This window comes from Ranitomeya imitator, chromosome 6 (assembly GCF_032444005.1).
Source record: "Ranitomeya imitator isolate aRanImi1 chromosome 6, aRanImi1.pri, whole genome shotgun sequence".
Taxonomy (NCBI): Eukaryota; Metazoa; Chordata; class Amphibia; order Anura; family Dendrobatidae; genus Ranitomeya; species Ranitomeya imitator.
This window is the reverse complement of record NC_091287.1, coordinates 255,703,491-255,728,551: the sequence shown is the minus strand read 5'-3', so window position 1 is coordinate 255,728,551 and position 25,061 is coordinate 255,703,491. Positions and strand designations below refer to the sequence as shown.

The following is a 25,061-nucleotide window of genomic DNA, read 5'->3' as shown; positions in this document are numbered from 1 at the left end:
AGGTTCCCAAACCGTAATCAGCAAATAATACAAAACCCGGCACTCAACTTTGTGGTGTGAAGAAACGAAAGATTTATTATCCCAAATCAGAAAACGTTTCGGTCCCACAACTGGACCTTCATCAGTAACGTTTACTGGGACAATATATAGATTCAAGTGGCTATATGGCCTGCCCGGAGGTAGCTACCAATATAGTATTGGATATCCAGAGAGAAAAGTTACAGCCTATATGGGTGCTGTCATCGCGGCGTCCACCGCTGAATAGCAAGACTTGCTATTCAGCGGTGGACGCCGCGATGACAGCACCCATATAGGCTGTAACTTTTCTCTCTGGATATCCAATACTATATTGGTAGCTACCTCCGGGCAGGCCATATAGCCACTTGAATCTATATATTGTCCCAGTAAACGTTACTGATGAAGGTCCAGTTGTGGGACCGAAACGTTTTCTGATTTGGGATAATAAATCTTTCGTTTCTTCACACCACAAAGTTGAGTGCCGGGTTTTGTATTATTTGTAGTTTATTAAAGTCAGCATAAACCAAGGCAGGGTTCAGGAAGACAAAAGCAGAGCCTTCCTGGCTTAATGGACAACAAAACAAACAAAGTTCATCAGAGTCCAGAGTTCTGCTTGCAAACACCTGGCAATGTCCTCCGCTCCTCCTGGAGCCACGTGGGATTGCTTCCTCTCCCAATACACCATCCGAACTGTCTCTCATGTTGAGGTATTTAACCAGGACCATGTGATGATCACATGAACGTGACATCACCGACGGTCCTGCTAGTATACATGCCGGTGTCGGCTCTGCAAGAGGAGATATGGTGAGCAACCTCCCTCACAAGCTATGGGAGCTCACATAAAACCAGCACATTGTAACTTTAACATTAATCCTCTCAGCACTTAGTGTGCTGGTGATATAAACAATACGGTTCTACATCACTGACTGTAGTATGTGCAGTGACACGTATCTCCCTTCATACAATGTGCGAGTGACTCTGTCACACACTTCTCTGACTAACCTACATGTCGCCTCAGTCCCAACTTCTCCTTTGGTGTCTCAGGGACCCAACAAATTGACAGCTATATCATCCTGGACTCTTGGCTCCGTATTTGCTAAAACTGAGCTTTCCCTTTACTCTATTGCACTTTCCAGGGCAACAAGGGCGTACTAATTGTGTCTGGGATCCAAGCAGCCACTTCTGCAATTCAGTCAATATCCTGCAATCACGGTTCGCCTTCCAATACACACTCACTGTACAGCAGGGGTGTCAAACTGCATTCCTTGAGGGCCTCAGACCATGCGTGTTTTCAAGATTTCCTTTGCATTACACAAAGTGCTGGAATTCCTGAACGTGTGCATATACCCTAAGTGTCAATTACAGCCACTCCGATCAATAACTAAAATCAGATCACTGATTTGTTTTGTATGGAGTAGAAAATTAAGCAATGTGATTATTTGTAATGGGCAGCACCGACACATTTATTAATACTTTGTTCATGTATGAAGCACTTTGTGTAAAATAATGTTTCCTGTGTGATATAAAATAATCAATTCAACATTACCTGGCATTTGATGTTAAGAAAAAAAATTGTATCCTGTTATTCAGTAAAATCTATTATGGAGTGAGTCATTTATTTTTGTATCAAAAACTTCAAAAATGTTGCAAAAATTAAATCTTTTTTGGTTAAACAGAAAAACTGAAATTGCAAGCATTTCTGATAGAGATGCTTGCAGATTCAAAAGTTTCTTCTACAGAATAGATAATTATTAAAATGATTATATACAGTACTCAGTATAGAGTATAGAGCACCTTTAGGATATCTTTCTCCTTCATCCAGGCAGGGAAAGGAATTGCTTGACTGAAAACCTGGAACGTCACAGCTCTCAGCATACAGTAGTTATCCTCCTTTACTGGTTGTAAAGTCTTGATATTATGTTTCCAGTACACATCTTCATAGGCCTATAACAGAACGCAGTAATGTCAGACTTTAACATGTCAAGATTTTAATCTATTCAAGATCACCTATTGCTGGTATACATAATACACATATACAGTATATTAAAAGTCTAGTGATTGCAGTTAAAAGTTAACCCAGAAGATGAAAAGTAAATAATGAGTGTAGGTTCTGAGGACTGTAATTTGCATTGCCTATCTGTGGGTACATTGCCATTTATTTGAAAACTGAATTAAACTGTTGTAAGCTGCAATATCAGAGACATGCTAATATACATCACTGTTCATGGTAGGCAATATAAAATCCTGCAGTAGATTTTTGTCAGGTGTGGATTTGGACTTACATTAGTAATAAAATATAACCATTACAATGAGTTCTTGTTGATGGAAGCCATGGCAGTAAATCCTGTTAGTCTTTTCTTCATTGTGTAAATTATAAAGTTCTGCGTGTATATGCACTGAGAAATTTAGACTAACCCTTCGGAAGCCACTATGTCATTCTCTAGTAAATTATCTCTTTAGAACAGCAATCCCCAACCTTTCTTACTTCAAGAGTCACATAAATCTCAGAGAGGGTTTCGAGCCACATCCAGTGCCTCCCCAAACAGTGACATTCAGCTCCTGCCCCTGCACAGTAGTGACACCCAGAACCCCATTATCAGTATGACAGCCAAAACCTTTACTACAGAAATCACACCAAGGAGACTTTCTCTTCATAACTTTTTGCTAAACACGATGCTAATGCATTAAGCTGGCAGACAGTCGAGAGCCACAGGATGGGTTCACAAGCCACATGTGGCTCCAGAGCCACAGGTTTGGGATCCCTGCTTTAGAAAAAGCTCTATACTCGTCCTTTATTTGGTCATATTATATAGGGAAGGAAGAAGTTGATCCGACTTCTTATCCACAGTTCAAAGGGACAAGGTTTAACCCCCTTCATGACCTTGGGATTTTCCGTTTTTCTGTGTTAGTTTTTCGCTCCCCTCCTTCCCAGAGCCATAGCTTTTTTATTTTTCTGTTAATATGGCCATGTAAGGGCTTATTTTTTTGCGGGATGACTTGTAATTTTGAACAACATCATTGGTTTTACCATGACGTGTATTAGAAATTGGGAAAAAAATTCCAAGTGCAGTGAAATTGCAAAAAAAAGTGCAATCCCATGCGTGTTTTTTGTTTGGCTTTTTTGCTAGGTTCACTAAATGCTAAAACTAACCGGCCATTATGATTCTCCAGGCCATTACGAGTTCATTGACACCAAACATGTCTAGGTTATTTTTTATCTAAGTGGTGAAAAAAAATTCCAAACTTTGCTAAAAAAAAAAAATTGAACCATTTTCCGATACCTGTAGCGTCTCCATTTTTCATGATCTGGGGTCGGGTGAAGGCTTATTTTTTTTTGCATGCTGAGCTGATGTTTTTAGTGATACCATTTTGGTGCAGATATGTTCTTTTGATCGCCCGTTATTGCATTTTAATTCAATGTTGCGGCGACCAAAAAAAAACGTAATTTTGGCTTTTTGAATTTTTTTTTTCGCTACGCTGTTTAGCGATCAGGTTAATTCTTTTTTTATTGATCGGGCGATTCTGGACGCGGCGATACCAAATATGTGTATATTTGATTTTATTTTTATTGTTTTATTTTGAATGGGGTGAAATGTTATTTATTTATTTCATATTTTTTTAAACTTTTTTTTTACTTTTGCCATGCTTCAATAGCCTCCATGGGAGGTGTCACGATATTGTATGAAATATTATATAAGTTTAGTTTCTCTTGTTAGCCAGGCTGTGGGCTAAACCCCCCCTCCCCCCCCCCTTCCCTTTCACTCAGGCAAGAGCATGTCTTGTCAATGCATGTGGGGGAGTTTTATTGAAGAAAGGTATTTACGACTGACATAGCTGCAGTGGAAAGTGTACTAGCTGAAACTGGTTTAGAAGCTTCCAGAATCCATGAGAGTCTTTGTTCTAATATGATAAGATATTGGGCTAATGAGTTAGGCTAGAAAAAGGAAAAATACATATTCTTTACGTCCCTCGGCGGATCTGTCAACCACTCTAAACATGAGCTTCTAACTCCATCAGGTAAAAAAGTAGGGATTTCTATGTAATTATGCATCACAAATAGGACATATTTGATCTCATTAGAATGCCAATGTTAATACGAGATGAATGCTGGGTTTGTTACGACTATGACATGTTCTGTAGCGGAGTTACAGGCATTAGACAAATTTAGGTTACATTTAGTTACACTGAAGAGGTAGGAGGGTCTGGGAAAGCTAGCCCTTTCTGTGATGTCACAGACTGGAGTTTATAAGTTTTTGGCCAGACCCCAGCAGAGAGTCTGTCTGCTGGAGCCTATGTGAGTCTGACTTGAAGAGATGTTCCTAACCAGAAGTCCTAATGGGACAGATGGAAACTCCACTAGCCTGGTTGCCTGCAATGCTCTGAGCACATGTAAGTGTTATTTCTCATTTAACCCCTGTTATTTTTATAATTACCTTGTACATATTTTCAATTGTCTCATATTGTAACATCTTTTATAAACACTGCCTTAATTTTAACGGAGTAAAATATATAAATTACTAGTTTTTGTTCTTCCTGTTCTAAAACATACCCTAAGTCTTCTGAAGGGAATTACGCTACTGTTTTGGGTTAGCTTCGGACCCGTTTAATCGAAGCTGGTGGCAGCTTACCGTGTGCAGGCCTTTGGGTGTCGTTGTAGCGACTGCGGCGTTGATAATTATTGTTCCTGCCTGAGTGGGAGTAGTTTATCGCGTCGCTGCAGCGTGCCCAATAGCCAGTACATAGCAGGCAGCCTTTGTGGTGACTAATTACCCCAGGTGCAGTACCTAATCTGACCTGAGAGTAAGGGGGGCACCAGAGAGCTGCAAGTTTCAAGGGGAACTGTAAGCGGGATATACATAAATCCCTGCAGTTCGTGGTATATTGCAGAGCAGTGGGATACCTAGAATAAGCCCCTGCTGTAAACTAAGAGGTCAATAGCCTTGTGTGTGTTTTTTAATCACATTGTGGAGTGGAGGGATAACTAAGATAAGCCCCCCTGTACATGTGATAGCCGTCTGTTGGCCTAAAGTCACTCCAATCTGTGACGTGGGGGTCACGGTCACGGTGAGAATCGTGACAGGAGGCTAGAAGCTGGCATAGCCTGTTTGACTCTGCTACATAGCAGCGATCATCAGATGTAGCTTAATTACAGGCTTGCTATGAGCGCCGACCACAGGATGGCGCTCACAGCAAGCCGGCATCAGCAACCATAGAGGTCTCAAGGAGACCTCTGGTTACTATGCCGATGGGGACTATGTATACCAGGATTGGGGAAGAGTGGACCTTGTATACTAAGATGGGAATGAGAGAACCATGTATACCAGGATGTTGATGAGGGGTCCATGTATACCAGAATGGGGATGAGGGGACCATGTATTCTATTTTTGTCCTCTAAAACCTAGGTGTGTCATATAGTCCGGTGATTCTTATAGTCCAAAAAATATGGTAAATTCATTCACTCGTTTGTATCTCCTGTCTGTTGTTGCAGTCCTGAGAAATAACTTATTTAATTTTTTGTGCAAATGAAGTATTAATAGCTCTGAGGGTGTTGCCCACCTAGCACCAGCCTCTTTAGCTTGATTGATAGCTCACTGACTAATTTCCTTGCCTTATTCTTGACATCACACAGATAGTAAGCTATAAGTCAAGCTAAAGAGGGTGGGGATAGGCGGGGAAACAACCTTCACATATAAACTTGTTTTAAATAGTAGTCAGTACACAGCTGCCATCTTTTGAAGTGATTCTGAGTAACGTCATATAAAGTTTAGCTGTCCTAGTAAGATTTTCCAGACATTTTCTTAGTATTATTTTATGGCAAAGTCCATGGTCTGTAAACAGCTTACAACACAATGATCATTGCATTACAATCCTAACTATGAAAAATAGTCAGTAAACTGCAGTCATCATAGTGATATACATTTATTCTGTATTACAAAAGGTATATCACATCTTAAAGTACCGTAATATAAAATAAAGCAATATTAATAAACATATATAAATCATGTTACTTTATTAATATATTGATTTATTGACATTTCTATGACTCAAGTACATTTCTCTTCCTGACTAGTAAAACTTCTAGCACTATTGGGAGTTACAGTACATCCATGTGCAGTCTCTCAACGACCATTACATTGAGTATGACACACAACAGAAATGTGACTGCATTCTCCAGTTATGGCAAGCCTCCTGTGAGGACCGATACTGACCAATAGGTGGCGGTAAAATACAAGTCCTCTTTCTCTCTGAGGAAGCTAATTGCCGCCCTATCCTCTCTCCAGTAGCGATATAACAACTTGATTACGTCCTTAATTTTGCACAGAGCTGAAGCTGGTATTATTGTTCATACAAAAAACTAACTTAGTGGTTTTTGGAGCTGAATGCAGTATTAACAACTGTGTTCTTCATCTACTATATGCCATTAATGATATTTGTGATTTGGCAGCTGCTACTCTGGAATCCCAATAGCAACATTTCAGGGCTTGATACAAATACTGATGGTTTCTGCAAGAAGATCAGCTATGCCCCAACCTTATACCATCTCTAAACAATGCCAGATTTGCATATTGATTACATTTACCTGAAAAACTCCATCACATAATACCACAAACCTAACAAACTTATGTTATTGATTAAAACACAAATATTGAAGTTCTCAGACTTATCACCGGTGACACATGATTACAGGGGCTGAAGAATGCCATTTCACAGTACAGTAAATGTATCAGTCATGCAGAAAAACACATATTAAGTGCTTGCTAATGGTAACATCTCCAACCACATAGTAGCTGCAGGCCTGTGTAATACTGTTTGTAATAGGGTTTTTTTACATTGCTTGTAAAGAAAATGCCATCTGCAATGAAGGACATTGCATTTTTTGGCATTTTTTGCACATCAAGTTTTGAATGAACATTTTCAGTCTTGGTTCCTTCTATCAGACTATCAGACAATTTGTAGGCCTAGTCAGTAGTATGTATTTCAGCTGTTCGGGAGCTATGCGCGCTGTGGCTACAAGTGATGAGCGAATATACTCGGTACTCAAGATTTCTGGAGCACGCTCGGGGGTCCTACAAGTATTTTTTAGTGCTCGGAGATTTAGTTTTCAGCACCGCAGCTGAATGATTTACATCTAATAGCCAGCATAAGTATGTGTGGAGGTTGCCTGTTTGCTAGGGAATCCCCACATGTACTTATGCTGGCTAACAGATGTAAATCATTAAGCTGCAGTGCTGAAAACTAATTCTCCGAGCACTTAGAAATACTCAGAGGACCCCCGACCATGCTCAGGAAATCTCGAGTACCGAGTATATTCGCTCATCACTAGTGGCTACCCATTTCCCGGCAGGAGGAGTTGTCCGAGGAGCAGTGGCAGTGAGGGAAATTCAGAAGACTCCCAAGACTGGATCGGCACACACCAAAATCTGACACTGTCCGCTGTATCTGGGACTAGAGATAAGCGTATGGATTCACAGGTCTCATCTCCTGGGATCTTGGTGCAGAGATCTCCATCTGTGCATGCTCCGCCCCCGGTGGCCATTTTCCCGGAGTCCACTGCACAGGAAACCATTGAACTGCGGGGGCCTCTGGCACTTCACAATATGTCGGCAGAGCCCCACACAGCACCGGAAACACCCACTACAGTACCGGACACCCCCACTGCATCGCCAGGCACCCAGCAGTGCTGGACACAAGCAGCAGCACTGGACACCTGAAGTGGCGCGTCACACATCGGAACACCTCCTCATCCCAGCCTGCGGCTTGCAGCATCACCCCACTCCTGCCTTCTCCAGCAGTGACCTTTGGACCCCATTCCACCGCAGCCACCACCCTCGGTAAGCAATCAGACGCATGGATTATAAGAAGCACAACCATTTTATTAAAAAAAAGATTGTTTTCTATTTTTCTCCTCAAAATTTGGGGTGCATCTTATAATTCGGGGTGCCTTATGATCCGAAAAATACGGTAAATGGGGTAAAGAAATATGGGGGAGACAAATTATAAATACACAGTAACAGATGCAAACAAGAACAAAAGCAAAAAAAGCTTAATTTAAAGGGATGAAAGATATAGGCAAAATAAAGGGTGGAAAGGGTTAAGAATGAAAAAGGGGAAGAAAAATATGGTTTATTAAGGAAAATTGTGAAAAGGGAAAAATTAAAAATTAAAGGAAAGAAGAAAAGTAAAAAAGATTGGTATGTACAGAATGGGTAAATGAAAGCGGTGACGATACACACACTGTATTAGATACCTTATATATAAAACATTTAAGAGGTAGGACGGGAAGAAAAGAAATGGGAAAGTAGGAACACCTGTAAACAGGTGGAGAGACAACATATAGATTTGTTATATATGACCCAAAAATCGCATCAAATAAGGGGGAAAATACATAAAACAAAAGTAGCAAATCTATAATATAACGCTGGGAGCGTCACTCTGTCTGATGCCTTTATAGACTGCGCAAGTGCCGGCGCAGTCTGGGCCTCACAGAGTGACGCTCCCGGGAGATCGCGGTATGCGTTCACACTGAACAGGTGTGACAGACAGACAGGTGAGTATAGTAAGTGCTGGGGGGCCTGAGCTGGCGGCGATACCGGCACCTGACCCCCACAGCGCGCCGGTGTCCCCGCCTGCTCAGGCCCCCGGATGGGTGCAGCACATACCAGGATGGGGACGCAGGATGGGGAAGCAGGATGGTTGCAGCACATACCAGGATGGGGACGCAGGATGGGGACGCAGGATAATTGCAGCACATACCAGGATGGGGACGCAGGATGGTTGCAGCACATACCAGGATGGGGACGCAGGATGGGTGCAGCACATACCAGGATGGGGACGCAGGATGGTTGCAGCACATACCAGGATGGGGACGCAGGATGGGGACGCAGGATGGGTGCAGCACATACCAGGATGGGGACGCAGGATGGGGACGCAGGATGGGTGCAGCACATACCAGGATGGGGACGCAGGATGGGTGCAGCACATGACAGGATGGGGACGCAGGATGGGTGCAGCACATGACAGGATGGGGACGCAGGATGGGTGCAGCACATACCAGGATGGGGACGCAGGATGGGTGCAGCACATGACAGGATGGGGACGCAGGATGGGTGCAGCACATACCAGGATGGGGACGCAGGATGGGTGCAGCACATGACAGGATGGGGATGCAGGATGGGGACGCAGGATGGGTGCAGCACATGACAGGATGGGGACGCAGGATGGGTGCAGCACATGACAGGATGGGGACGCAGGATGGGTGCAGCACATGACAGGATGGGGACGCAGGATGGGTGCAGCACATGACAGGATGGGGACGCAGGATGGGTGCAGCACATACCAGGATGGGGACGCAGGATGGGTGCAGCACATGACAGGATGGGGGCGCAGGATGGGTGCAGCACATGACAGGATGGGGATGCAGGATGGGTGCAGCACATGACAGGATGGGGACGCAGGATGGGTGCAGCACATGACAGGATGGGGGCGCAGGATGGGTGCAGCACATGACAGGATGGGGACGCAGGATGGGTGCAGCACATGACAGGATGGGGATGCAGGATGGGTGCAGCACATGACAGGATGGGGATGCAGGATGGGGACGCAGGATGGGTGCAGCACATACCAGGATGGGGATGCAGGATGGGTGCAGCACATGACAGGATGGGGACGCAGGATGGGGACGCAGGATGGGTGCAGCACATGACAGGATGGGGACGCAGGATGGGTGCAGCACATGACAGGATGGGGACGCAGGATGGGTGCAGCACATGACAGGATGGGGACGCAGGATGGGTGCAGCACATGACAGGATGGGGGGCGCAGGATGGGTGCAGCACATGACAGGATGGGGACGCAGGATGGGTGCAGCACATGACAGGATGGAGACGCAGGATGGGTGCAGCACATGACAGGATGGGGACGCAGGATGGGTGCATCACATAACAGGATGGGGACGCAGGATGGGTGCAGCACATGACAGGATGGGGACGCAGGATGGGTGCAGCACATGACAGGATGGGGACGCAGGATGGGTGCAGCACATGACAGGATGGGGACGCAGGATGGGTGCAGCACTTGACAGGATGGGGACGCAGGATGGGTGCAGCACTTGACAGGATGGGGGCGCAGGATGGGTGCAACACATGACAGGATGGGGACGCAGGATGGAGCAGCACATGACAGGATGGGGACGCAGGATGGAGCAGCACATGACAGGATGGGGACGCAGGATGGAGCAGCACATACCAGGATGGAGACCATATACCAATATAAATGCTCGCCACCTGGGCATAGAACGGGTTCAATAGCTAGTACTCTATAATCAGATAAGATTCTTACTACGTTGTCTGGCACGGAAATAAAGCAGTAGAAAGAATGCAGCATTTACGTTATGCGTGAGCACGGCCTCATCATTACAATTTTATTACATTTTTTATGGGTTTAACAGCAAAAAAATATAAATCACGCTTTTTTATGCCATTTACCAATCCCTGTAAATAATCGCATCACTGTGTTGTGCGAATCGTTACGATTACATGGACACCAAATATGTCCATATTATTTGTGATTTGTGATGTTTAGTATTTTAAAAAAATACATTAAAATGACTTTTTTTTCATTATGAAGTATTTTTTTCTTGTAAATTATGAGTAATTTTACAGGATTAAAAAATCTCTTTTTCTCCCTCTATAATAAAAACACATCCATTATACACAGCAGTATATTTCTAACAGTATAATCTGCCTGTAGTGAGATCCTGGAATACAAATCTAGTACACAGAATTCTGCCAGTGACATCACTAGAGCTTGTGGCTGAGAAGATTAACCCCTTCATGACCCAGCCTATTTTGACCTTAAAGACCTTGCCGTTTTTTGCAATTCTGACCAGTGTCCTTTATGAGGTAATAACTCAGGAACGCTTCAACGGATCCTAGCGGTTCTGAGATTGTTTTTTCGTGACATATTGGGCTTCATGTTAGTGGTAAATTTAGGTCAATAAATTCTGCGTTTATTTGTGATAAAAACGGAAATTTGGCGAAAATTTTGAAAATTTCGCAATTTTCACATTTTTAATTTTTATTCTGTTAAACCAGAGAGATATGTGACACAAAATAGTTAATAAATAACATTTCCCACATGTTTACTTTACATCAGCACAATTTTGGAAACAAAATTTTTTTTTGTTAGGAAGTTATAAGGGTTAAAATTTGACCAGCGATTTGTCATTTTTACAACGAAATTTACAAAACCATTTTTGTTAGGGACCACCTCACATTTGAAGTCAGTTTGAGGGGTCTATATGGCTGAAAATACCCAAAAGTGACACCATACTAAAAACTGCACCCCTCAAGGTACTCAAAACCACATTCAAGAAGTTTATTAACCCTTCAGGTGCTTCACAGCAGCAGAAGCAACATGGAAGGAAAAAATGAACATTTAACTTTTTAGTCACAAAAATTATCTTTTAGCAACAATTTTTTTATTTTCCCAATGGTAAAAGGAGAAACTGAACCACGAAAGTTGTTGTCCAATTTGTCCTGAGTACGCTTATACCTCATATGTGGGGGTAAACCACTGTTTGGGCGCACGGCAGGGCTTGGAAGGGAAGGAGCGCCATTTGACTTTTTGAATCAAAAATTGGCTCCACTCTTTAGCGGACACCATGTCACGTTTGGAAAGCAGCCGTGTGCCTAAAAATTGGAGCTCCCCCACAAGTGACCCCATTTTGGAAACTAGACGCCCCAAGGAACTTATCTAGATGCATAGTGAGCACTTTGAACCCCCAGGTGCTTCACAAATTGATCCGTAAAAATGAAAAAGTACTTTTTTTTCACATAAAAATTCTTTTAGCCTCAATTTTTTCATTTTCACATGGGCAACAGGATAAAATGGATCCTAAAATGTGTTGGGCAATTTCTCCTGAGTACACCAATTCCTCACATGTGGGGGTAAACCACTGTTTGGGCACATGGTAAGGTTCGGAAGGGAAGGAGCGCCATTTGACTTTTTGAATGAAAAATTATTTCCATCGTTAGCGGACACCATGTCGCGTTTGGATAGCTCCTGTGTGCCTAAACATTGGCGCTCCCCCACAAGTGACCCCATTTTGGAAACTAGACCCCCCAAGGAACTTATTTAGATGCCTATTGAGCACTTTAAACCCTCAGGTGCTTCACAAATTGATCTGTAAAAATGAAAAAGTACTTTTTTTTCACAAAAAAATTATTTTCGCCTCAATTTTTTCATTTTCACATGGGCAGTAGGATAAAATGGATCATAAAATTTGTTGGGCAATTTCTCCCAAGTACGCCGATACCTCATATGTGGGGGTAAACCACTGTTTGGGCACTCGGCAGGGCTCGGAAGGGAAGGCGCGCCATTTGACTTTTTGAATGGAAAATTAGCTCCAATTGTTAGTGGACACCATGTCCCGTTTGGAGAGCCCCTGTGTGCCTAAACATTGGAGCTCCCCCACAAGTGACCCCATTTTGGAAACTAGACCCCCCCCAAGGAACTTATCTAGATGCATATTGAGCACTTTAAACCCCCAGGTGCTTCACAGAAGTTTATAAAGCAGAGCCATGAAAATAAAAAATAATTTTTCTCTCCTCAAAAATGATTTTTTAGCCTGGAATTTCCTATTTTGCCAAGGATAATAGGAGAAATTGGACCCCAAATATTGTTGTCCAGTTTGTCCTGAGTACGCTGATACCCCATATGTGGGGGTAAACCACTGTTTGGGTGCACGGCAGGGCTCAGAAGGGATGGCACGCCATTTGGCTTTTTAAATGGAAAATTAGCTCCAATCATTAGCGGACACCATGTCACGTTTGGAGAGCCCCTGTGTGCCTAAACATTGGAGATCCCCCAGAAATGACCCCATTTTGGAAACTAGACCCCCAAAGGAACTAATCTAGATGTGTGGTGAGCACTTTGAACCCCCAAGTGCTTCATAGAAGTTTATAATGCAGAGCCGTGAAAATAATAAATACGTTTTCTTTCCTCAAAAATAATTATTTAGCCCAGAATTTTTTATTTTCCCAAGGGTTACAGGAGAAATTGGACCCCATAAGTTGTTATCCAGTTTCTCCTGAGTACGCTGATACCTCATATGTGGGGGTAAACCACTGTTTGGGTGCACGGCAGGGCTCAGAAGGGATGGCACGCCATTTGGCTTTTTAAATGGAAAATTAGCTCCAATCATTAGCGGACACCATGTCACGTTTGGAGAGCCCCTGTGTGCCTAAACATTGGAGATCCCCCAGAAATGACACCATTTTGGAAACTAGACCCCCAAAGGAACTAATCTCGATGTGTGGTGAGGACTTTGAACCCCCAAGTGCTTCACAGAAGTTTATAACGCAGAGCCATGAAAATAAAAATAAAAAATTATTTTCTCAAAAATGATCTTTTAGCCTGCAATTTTTTATTTTCCCAAGGGTAACAGGAGAAATTTGACCCCATAAGTTGTTGTCCAGTTTCTCCTGAGTACGCTGATGCCCCATATGTGGGGGTAAAACACTGTTTGGGCACATGCCGAGGCTCGGAAGTGAAGTAGTGACGTTTTGAAATGCAGACTTTGATGAAATGCTCTGTGGGCGTCACGTTGCGTTTGCAGAGCCCCTGATGTGGCTTAACAGTAGAAACCCCCCACAAGTGACCCCATTTTGGAAACTAGACCCCGAAAGGAACTTATCTAGATGTGTGGTGAGCACTTTGAACCCCCAAGTGCTTCATAGAAGTTTATAATGCAGAGCCGTGAAAATAATAAATACGTTTTCTTTCCTCAAAAATAATTATTTAGCCCAGAATTTTTTATTTTCCCAAGGGTAACAGGAGAAATTGGACCCCAATAGTTGTTGTCCAGTTTCTCCTGAGTACGCTGATACCCCATGTGTGGGGGTAAACCACTGTTTGGGCACACGCCGGGGCTCAGAAGGGAAGTAGTGACTTTTGAAATGCAGACTTTGATGGAATGGTCTGCGGGCGTCACGTTGCGTTTGCAGAGCCCCTGGTGTGCCTAAACAGTAGAAACCTCCCACAAGTGACCACATTTTAGAAACTAGACCCCCCAAGGAACTTATCTAGATATGTGGTGAGCACTTTGAACCCCCAAGTGCTTCACAGACGTTTACAACGCAGAGCCGTGAAAATAAAAAATCATTTTTCTTTCCTCAAAAATGATGTTTTAGCAAGCATTTTTTTAGATTCACAAGGGTAACAGGAGAAATTGGACCCCAATAATTGTTGCGCAGTTTATCCTGAGTACACTGATACCCCATATGTGGGGGTAAACCACTGTTTGGGCACACGTCGGGGATCGGAAGTGAGGGAGCACCATTTGACTTTTTGAATACGAGATTGGCTGGAATCAATGGTGGCGCCATGTTGCGTTTGGAGACCCCTGATGTGCCTAAACAGTGGAAACCCCTCAATTCTACCTCCAACACTAACCCCAATACACCCCTAACCCTAATCCCAACCCTAACCACAACCCTAATTCCAACCCTAACCCTAAGGCTATGTGCCCACGTTGCGGATTCGTGTGAGATATTTCCGCACCATTTTTGAAAAATCCGCGGGTAAAAGCACTGCGTTTTACCTGCGGATTTTCCGCGGATTTCCAGTGTTTTTTGTGCGGATTTCACCTGCGGATTCCTATTGAGGAACAGGTGTAAAATGCCGCGGAATCCGCACAAAGAATTGACATGCTGCGGAAAATACAACGCAGCGTTTCCGCGCGGTATTTTCTGCACCATGGGCACAGCGGATTTGGTTTTTCATATGTTTACATGGTACTGTAAACCTGATGGAATACTGCTGCGAATCCGCAGCGGCCAATCCGCAGCCAAATCCGCACCGTGTGCACATAGCCTAATTCTAAAGGTATGTGCACACTGCGGAAAACGCTGCAGATCCGCAGCAGTTTCCCATGAGTTTACAGTTCAATGTAAACCTATGGGAAACAAAAATCGCTGTACACATGCTGCGGAAAAACTGCACGGAAACGCAGCGGTTTACATTCCGCAGCATGTCACTTCTTTGTGCGGATTCCGCAGCGGTTTTACAACTGCTCAAATAGAAAATCGCAATTGTAAAACCGCAGTGAAATGCGCAGAAAAAAACGTGGTAAATCCGCCATAAATCTGCAGCGGTTTAGCACTGCGGATTTATCAAATCCGCAGCGGAAAAATCCGCAGAGGACCAGAATACGTGTGCACATACCGAAACCCTAACCCTAGCCCTAACCCTACCCCTAGCCCTAACCCTACCCCTAACCCTAACCCTAGCCCTAACCCTACCCCTAGCCCTAACCCTACCCCTAGCCCTAACCCTACCCCTAACCCTAGCCCTACCCCTAACCCTACCCCTAACCCTAACCCTAGCCCTAACCCTAGCCCTACCCCTAACCCTACCCCTAACCCTACCCCTAACCCTAACCCTACCCCTAACCCTAACCCTATTCTAACATTAGTGGAAAAAAAAAATTTCTTTATTTTTTTATTGTCCCTACCTATGGGGGTGACAAAGGGGGGGTCATTTATTATTTTTTTTATTTTGATCACTGAGATATAATCTATCTCAGTGATCAAAATGCACTTTCGAACGAATCTGCCGGCCGGCAGATTCGGCGGGCGCACTGCGCATGCGCCCGCCATTTTGGAAGATGGTGGCGCCCAGGGAGAAGACGGACGGGACCCCGGCAGGATCGGTAAGTATGATGGGGTGGGGGGGACCACGGGGGGGGGATCGGAGCACGGGGGGGGGGGGAATCGGAGCGCGGCAGGCATGGAACGGAGCACGGGGGCGTGGAACGGAGCACGGGGGGGCTGGAACGGAGCACGGGGGGTGGAACGGAGCACAGGGGGGTGGATCGGAATGCAGGGGGGGTGATTGGAGCACGGGGGGGTGATTGGAGCACGGGGGGAGCGGACAAGAGCACGGGGGGGGAGCGGAGCACTGGATGGAGGGTAGCCGGAGCAGTGTACCGGCCAGATCGGGGGGCTGGGGGGACGATCGGTGGGGTGGGGTGGGGGCACATTAGTATTTCCAGCCATGGCCGATGATATTGCAGCATCGGCCATGGCTGGATTGTAATATTTCACCCGTTATAATAGGTGAAATATTACAAATCGCTCTGATTGGCAGTTTCACTTTCAACAGCCAATCAGAGCGATCGTAGCCACGAGGGGGTGAAGCCACCCCCCTGGGCTAAACTACCACTCCCCCTGTCCCTGCAGATCGGGTGAAATGGGAGTTAACCCTTTCACCGGATCTGCAGGGACGCGATCTTTCCATGACGCCACATAGGCGTCATGGGTCGGATTGGCACCGATTTTCATGACGCCTACGTGGCGTCATGGGTCGGGAAGGGGTTAAAGAGAACCTGTCAACATGATTGTGCACAGTAACCTACAGACAGTGTCAGGTAGTCGCCGTTATACTGATTACAATGATACATATATTTATATAACATTCACTAGATAGTGGCCCGATTCCAGCACATCGGGTATTCTAGAATATGTATAGTAGCATATAGCACAGCCCACGCAGTATATTGCCCAGCCACGTAGTATATAACACAGTCCACGTAGTATATAACACAGCCCATGCGGTATATAACACAGCCCACGTAGTAGCCAACACAGCCCACTTAGTATATAGCAATGTGGGCATCATATCCCTGTTAAAAAAATAATTAAAATAAAAAACAGCCCAGGCGTTTAGCGATGCTCTTCTCGACGCTCCGGTCCCAAGAATGCATTGCGGCAATAACACGTCATGATGTAGCGGTCTCGCGAGACCGCTACGTCATCTCCGGTCATTGCCGCAATACATTCTTGGGACCAGAGCATCACGAGTAGCGGGAAAGGTGCCGGAAGGTGAGAATATAATGATTTTTTATTTTTTTTAATTATTTTTAACATTAGATCTTTTTACTATTGATGCTGCATAGGCAGCATCAATAGTAAAAAGTTGATCACCCAGGGTTAAAAGCAGCGTTAACGGACTGTGTTACGCCACGGTGTAATGCAGTCCGTTTAACAGACTGCTAAACCGCTATGGGGGCGCTGACTGGAGGGCAGTAGGGAGGGGGCACTGACTGGAAAGGAGTAGGGAAGGGCGAATTTGCGGCCGGACTGTGCCCATCGCTGATTTGTCGTGGCCGGCTGGCCGCGACCAATCAACGACGCGGGATTTCCGTGACAGACAGACTGAAGTGACCCTTAGACAATTAGATAGATAATGTAAAATAGGGGGCAGGTCACTGAGGGATCAGTGACCTGTCAGAAGTTATACAGATGAATATGTAAGCACAGCACCACATGAAGACCCCCCACAGGCCGCCCCGGAGCACGAGCATATCATTAACTCAAAACTGAAAATAAAGATTAAACAGCAACCACAAGATGGATTTCATCACCCAAGGTGTCATGTTAATCAGTATAACGGTGCTTCTTAAAGTTGTACGCTCAAGACCTGGGGGACTTACAGATCCAAGGACGGAGAGGAAGTTAATATATAATTTAATTTATGCACTCAGCATGCTTTATTCAATGCTAACATGGATGGGAGCTCTGTGGTGCTAAAACAGCATTGAGTAAATAGGAATACAATTAAGAAAGTGGTTTGGGCTCCAAGAGGAGATGTAAATAGATCACATGTATGGTGCTTGGAAAACCTGTTATAGTGCTATGTAATATTAGCAATAGACACTAATAACACACCATTAACCTAACAGAACATCACTCTTGCGACCTACTCACACAGTTACCATGTATCAGTCCCATACACACAGGCACTGGTCTCCTCATCGTCTCTGTGGTCACAAACTACTTTACTCACAAGCATCAGCATATAGACTGGTTTTGGTGTGGATATATCTTCTCTCCTTGTGAACAGCTAGTCTTCAATTATGTGGAGAATGCCCTCCTCACTCATTGAAATAAGCAGATCACAAAGCAGGCTGAGAGTTTTGCTTTACCAAAACAATCAATGGTGTGCTACAATTACCTCAGGTGGCCTGTGCACAAGCATGGTCACCACCCTACTGACTTTGAAGGAATAAGCAGCTAGCTTGAATTGGGACTTGAAGGAATATTACATGGAACCTCAGTCTATTCAAGCATGAGTCAGACCCTGGTTGTATGATTGCAGTGAGGTATACTCTCCTATGAAACGCTCCAATGTTTTAGAGAAAACATAGCTTACAGATCCGGCCATGGACCATTGGTAGTTAGAGATGACACTAATCTGACTTTTTCTAAAATTGGTCTAGTTGGTTGACAATTCTCTCCCTATGTACACCCATGGAGGAGACCTGTCATCACCTAGAGTGGTGAGTGGAGAAGCCCAGCTGGAGTCCACAGGCAAAGCCAAGACTAGTTTAATGCCACCCACAGCCGCATCATTAAACAAGTTTTATTATATGTAACACCGTAGCTTTTCATAGAAAAGCATACGTGCAATAACACAGCCAGGCTCGGATTCACGTTGCCCGTGGTTAGGCAGATGAATGAATCAGGTGACATTAACCATTTAATGAGATTTTTATATTTGCTAAGTGAGAGTTGAAACAGCAAATAAAGTCTGTGGTTATAGCCATAGCTCCAGTCATGCAGTCAGTAATGGACGTGAAAGCTTTCCTTATGTAACTGCCTCAGAGAACATTTGAGCATCCATCTATTGCCAGTAAAATTAGCTGCATCCTCACTTTGTGCCTTTTATCCTTGGGTCTTGTGTTTTATATGATACATATTGTTCGTGGATAAACTGGATGCATAGTTTTATAGACGTTTATGCAGTTTACATGTGCTATTAGCCTTCAGGGATGACTAAATAAGATATTACCGCAGCTATCAGAGATATGTGTACAGTAGCTAGTTGTCTTGTAAAAGGTTCACGCACAACTAGCTAAAAACGAACATGTACACTGCAAAACTATGGCTGACACATCAAAGCTGCTTAAAAATATACATGACAACTTTTGAGATGGGCAATGAGGAAGATTTTTAAGAGTAGAAAAGAAATTGGCACCAGACCACCTAAATGCATACAGGTCTCAGACCAGACCATCGATTTTCCCAGACCCGTGAACTAAAAGGGAATCTGGTCCAGATTGCAGGTTCTGTGCAACATCACACTGAAACTTGACACTATTGTATCCGATTAAAAAACTTTTATGCTTTTTAGAACCATGATTTATGCCAATTACAGCTTCGCGAGCCTAATAGGCCAAGAGGCCAAGATGCCCCCTACTCACATTCTAACCCTCTAAGCAGGCAGTGAGTCCAGGGGCATCATGATTACATAATTAGCAAACTGAGGAATGTTGTGGTTCATACACAGCCTTTTTTGGGAAATGCTAAGCTGTAATTTTGGAGTGTGTTGAGCCAAAGGCAGATGTTAATCCAGGAGAAGGTGAAATTTAAGTTCTTCCTTCATATATAAGACACAAAAGAGAATAGTAAAACCAAAAACACTCAGTTTGAAAAAATGTTGCAGTAATCCGCAAGTGCTAGTAAAAGATGTAAAAAACAGGGTATTTGGTTGATACGTTTTTTGCAAAAAATGTATACTAAGCTGCTCTACCAATCTTCACGGTATACCCTTATCAGAGCAGTCCTAACTAATGTATGCAATCCCTATCTGATGTATTTAAAAACCTGATCACCTGTATATAACCTGTGTGAACAGGGTTCAGAGAGGAAAAATCCATGTGTGCATACAGGGTAGAACAGCTATTGTGCAGATAGCCCAAGAGGAGTGGTGGAACTCCCCAGTCTTGTAGACACAAGAGAACAATTATGGAAACAGGAACACATGGGCTACTTGCACAGTGAACAAGTCTGTATGATCATGTTCACACACCACCAAGAAACCTGAAGACACAAAAGAGAATAGTAAAACCAAAAACACTCAGTTTGAAAAAATGTTGCAGTAATCCGCAAGTGCTAGTAAAAGATGTAAAAAACAGGGTATTTGGTTGATACGTTTTTTGCAAAAAATGTATACTAAGCTGCTCTACCAATCTTCACGGTATACCCTTATCAGAGCAGTCCTAACTAATGTATGCAATCCCTATCTGATGTATTTAAAAACCTGATCACCTGTATATAACCTGTGTGAACAGGGTTCAGAGAGGAAAAATCCATGTGTGCATACAGGGTAGAACAGCTATTGTGCAGATAGCCCAAGAGGAGTGGTGGAACTCCCCAGTCTTGTAGACACAAGAGAACAATTATGGAAACAGGAACACATGGGCTACTTGCACAGTGAACAAGTCTGTATGATCATGTTCACACACCACCAAGAAACCTGAAGACACAAAAGAGAATAGTAAAACCAAAAACACTCAGTTTGAAAAAATGTTGCAGTAATCCGCAAGTGCTAGTAAAAGATGTAAAAAACAGGGTATTTGGTTGATACGTTTTTTGCAAAAAATGTATACTAAGCTGCTCTACCAATCTTCACGGTATACCCTTATCAGAGCAGTCCTAACTAATGTATGCAATCCCTATCTGATGTATTTAAAAACCTGATCACCTGTATATAACCTGTGTGAACAGGGTTCAGAGAGGAAAAATCCATGTGTGCATACAGGGTAGAACAGCTATTGTGCAGATAGCCCAAGAGGAGTGGTGGAACTCCCCAGTCTTGTAGACACAAGAGAACAATTATGGAAACAGGAACACATGGGCTACTTGCACAGTGAACAAGTCTGTATGATCATGTTCACACACCACCAAGAAACCTGAAGACACAAAAGAGAATAGTAAAACCAAAAACACTCAGTTTGAAAAAATGTTGCAGTAATCCGCAAGTGCTAGTAAAAGATGTAAAAAACAGGGTATTTGGTTGATACGTTTTTTGCAAAAAATGTATACTAAGCTGCTCTACCAATCTTCACGGTATACCCTTATCAGAGCAGTCCTAACTAATGTATGCAATCCCTATCTGATGTATTTAAAAACCTGATCACCTGTATATAACCTGTGTGAACAGGGTTCAGAGAGGAAAAATCCATGTGTGCATACAGGGTAGAACAGCTATTGTGCAGATAGCCCAAGAGGAGTGGTGGAACTCCCCAGTCTTGTAGACACAAGAGAACAATTATGGAAACAGGAACACATGGGCTACTTGCACAGTGAACAAGTCTGTATGATCATGTTCACACACCACCAAGAAACCTGAAGACACAAAAGAGAATAGTAAAACCAAAAACACTCAGTTTGAAAAAATGTTGCAGTAATCCGCAAGTGCTAGTAAAAGATGTAAAAAACAGGGTATTTGGTTGATACGTTTTTTGCAAAAAATGTTCCTGTTCCTGTTCCTGTTCCTGTTCCTGTTTCCTTCATATATACTCTGTTTTTTTTTCTTCCACTTTTGATTTGGGCTCAAATGACTATGATAAACTCAAAATTTTTTGCTAAAAATAGGTGAAAATTTTGAGATTGGTGGGGGGGAATCAGCCCAGGGGCGGACAAATCATTGGTGAAACCTGTGCAGCTGCAAGGGGGCCCAAGAGGTAAGGGGCCCATTTACATCTCCAAAGCAATTTTGCATTTTTAGAAGTTCTTGGGCTGCAAAGGGCCCATATATTGTTCTTGCACAGGGGCCCTTTTCTGTCTGTGTCCGTCAGTGGTTCAGATACTAATACCACATTACCCCATGGCAAGAAAATGTCTTTAGTCAACTCATTACATATCACAGTTGGCTTTGGAATTGCAACTTTTTAACTATTTCTCTAACAAAAAGTGTTTTTACTGAAGATTTCGATGCTGGAATTCTCTTTCTTTTCCATCCCTCTTAATGAATTAAGCGCATTTTACTCCGGTCACTCATCATTAAAACCGGCATACGAAACACCAGTCTTAATGAGTCGGTGCCTTAGTGTCAGAACTAATACAATATCATATATAGAAACAATATATTTCACAATATATACATAAGCTCTTTAACACCCTTTGAGGCTGATATGGTTAATTTGAAATTCCTCGTCAGAACAGCTTTTTAATCATTTTTAAAAGTATTTGTGTCTCATGTTAAAATGAGCTTCTTATCAGTCCTGTCCTACCTAGACTTATTACTTATTTTAAAATCAAGTGGGAATAATTTTAACCCCTTAGTGACAGAGCCAATTTGGTACTTAATGACCAGGCCAATTTTTGCAATTCTGACCACTGTCACTTTATGAGGTTATAACTCTGGAACGCTTCAACGGATCCAGCTGATTCTGAGATTGTTTTTTCGTGACATATTGTACTTCATGTTAGTGGTAACATTTCTTCGATATTACTTGCGATTATTTATGAAAAAAACGGAAATATGGCGAAAATTTTTAAAATTTTGCAATTTTCAAACTTTGTATTTTTATGCCCTTAAATCAGAGAGATATGTCACGAAAAATAGTTAATAAATAACATTTCCCACATGTCTACTTTACATCAGCACAATTTTGGAAACAAAATTTTTTTTTGTTAGGGAGTTATAAGGGTTAAAAGTTGACCAGCAATTTCTCATTTTTACAACACCATTTTTTTTTAGGGACCACATCACATTTGAAGTCATTTTGAGGGGTCTATATGATAGAAAATAATGAAGTGTGACACCATTCTAAAAACTACACCCCTCAAGGTTCTCAAAACCACATTCAAGAAGTTTATTAACCCTTTACGTGCTTCACAGGAACTGAAACAATGTGGAAGGAAAAAATGAACATTTAACTTTTTTTTGCAAACATCTTAATTCAGAACCATTTTTTTTATTTTCACAAGTGTAAAAACAGAAATGTAACCATAAATTTTGTTATGCAATTTCTCCTGAATACGCCAATACCCCATATGTGGGGGTAAACCACTGTTAGGGCGCACCGCAGAACTTAGAAGTGAAGGAGCGCCGTTTGACTTTTTCAATGCAGAATTGGCTGGAATTGAGATCGGACGCCATGTCACGTTTAGAGAGCCCCTGATGTGCCTAAACAGTGGAAACTCCCCACAAGTGACACCATTTTGGAAACTAGACCCCTTAAGGAACTTATCTAGATGTGTGGTGAGCACTTTGAACCCCCAAGTGCTTCACAGAAGTTTATAACGTAGAGCCGTGAAAATAAAAAATCGCTTTTGTTTACACAAAAATGATTTTTTCGCCCACAAATTCTTATTTTCACAAGGGTAACAGGAGAAATTAGATCACAAAAGTTGTTGTGCGATTTCTCCTGAATACGTCGATACCCAATATGTGAGGGTAAACCACTGTTTGGGCGCACCGCAGAGCTTGGAAGTGAAGGAGCGCCGTTTTACTTTTTCAATGTTGAATTGGCTGGAATTGAGATTGGACGCCATGTCGCGTTTGGAGAGCCCCTGATGTGCCTTAACAGTGGAAACCCCCCACAAGTGACACCATTTTGGAAACTAGACCCCTTAAGGAACTTATCTAGATGTGTGGCGAGCAATTTGAACCCCCATGTGCTTCACAGAAGTTTATAACGTAGAGCCGTGAAAAAAAAAAATCGCATTTTTTCTACAAAAATTATCTTTTTGCCCACAAATTTTTATTTTCACAAGGGTAACAGGAGAAATTAGACCACAAAAGTTGTTGTGCAATTTCTCCTGAGTACGCTGATACCCAATATGTGGGGGTAAACAACTGTTAGGGCGCACCGCAGAGCTTGGAAGAGAAGGAGTGCCATTTTACTTTTTCAATGTTGAATTGGCTGGAATTGAGATTGGACGCCATGTCGCGTTTGGAGAGCCCCTGATGTGCCTAAACAGTGGAAACCCCCCACAAGTGACACCATTTTGGAAACTAGACCCCTTAAGGAACTTATCTAGATGTGTGGCGAGCACTTTGAACCCCCATGTGCTTCACAGAAGTTTATAACGTAGAGCCGTGAAAAAAAAAATTGCATTTTTTCTACAAAAATGATTTTTTGCCCACAAATTTTTATTTTCACAAGGGTAACAGGAGAAATTAGACCACTAAAGTTGTTGTGCAATTTCTCCTGAGTACATCGATACCCAATATGTGGGGATAAACCACTGTTTGGGCGCACCGCAGAGCTTGGAAGAGAAAGAGTGCCGTTTTACTTTTTCAATGTAGAATTGGCTGGAATTGAGATCAGACGCCATGTCGCGTTTGGAGAGCCCCTGATGTGCCTAAACAGTAGAAATCCCCCACCATTGACCCCATTTTGGAAACTAGACCCCCCATGGAACTTATCTAGATGTGTGGTGAGAACCTTGAACGCCCAAGTGCTTCACAGAAGTTTATAATGCAGAGCTGTGAAAATAAAAAAATTTTTTTTTTCCACAAAAAAGATTTTTTAGCCCCCAAGTTTTTATTTTCACTAGGGTAACAAGAGAAATTGGACCCCAAAAGTTGTTGTCCAATTTGTCCTGAGTATGCTGGTACCCCATATGTGGGGGTAAACCACTGTTTGGGCGCACGGCAGAGCTCGGAAGGAAGGAGCGCCGTTTTGGAATGCAGACTTTGATAGAATGGTCTGTGGGCATTATGTTGCGATTGCAGAGCCCCTGATGTACCTAAACTGTAGTAACCCCCCACAAGTGACCCCATTTTGGAAAATAGACCCCCCAAGGAACTTATCTAGATGTGTGGTGAGAACTTTGAATGCCCAAGTGCTTCACAGAAGTTTAGAATGCAGAGTCGTGAAAATAAAAAATATTTTTTTTTTCACAAAAAAGATATTGTAGCCCCCAAGTTTTTATTTTCACAAGGGTAACAAGAGAAATTGGTCCCCAGAAGTTGTTGTCCAATTTATCCCGAGTACGCTGATGCCCCATATGTGGGGGTAACCCACTGTTTGGGCGCACGGCACAGCTCAGAAGGGAGGGAGCACCATTTGACTTTTTGAGCGCAAAATTGGCTGTCGTGTTTGGAGACCCCCTGATGTACCTAAACAGTGGAAACCCCCCAATTCTAGCTCCAACCCTAACCCCAACACACCCCTAACCCTAATTCCAACCTGATCCATAATCCTAATCACTAACCCTAACCATAATCACAACCCTTACCCCAAA

At 43.2% G+C, this 25,061-nt stretch overlaps 1 protein-coding gene across 1 annotated transcript in view; it reads right to left on the bottom strand.

The window, feature by feature from the left end:
* Positions 1-25,061, bottom strand: part of OTULINL (OTU deubiquitinase with linear linkage specificity like) — a 150,115-nt gene that overhangs the window by 18,368 nt on the left and 106,686 nt on the right. Inside the window, exon 5 of the mRNA XM_069728916.1 lies at positions 1,813-1,962. Within this exon, the coding sequence (XP_069585017.1) occupies positions 1,813-1,962 (150 nt within the window). The remainder of the gene's footprint in view (positions 1-1,812; positions 1,963-25,061) is intronic.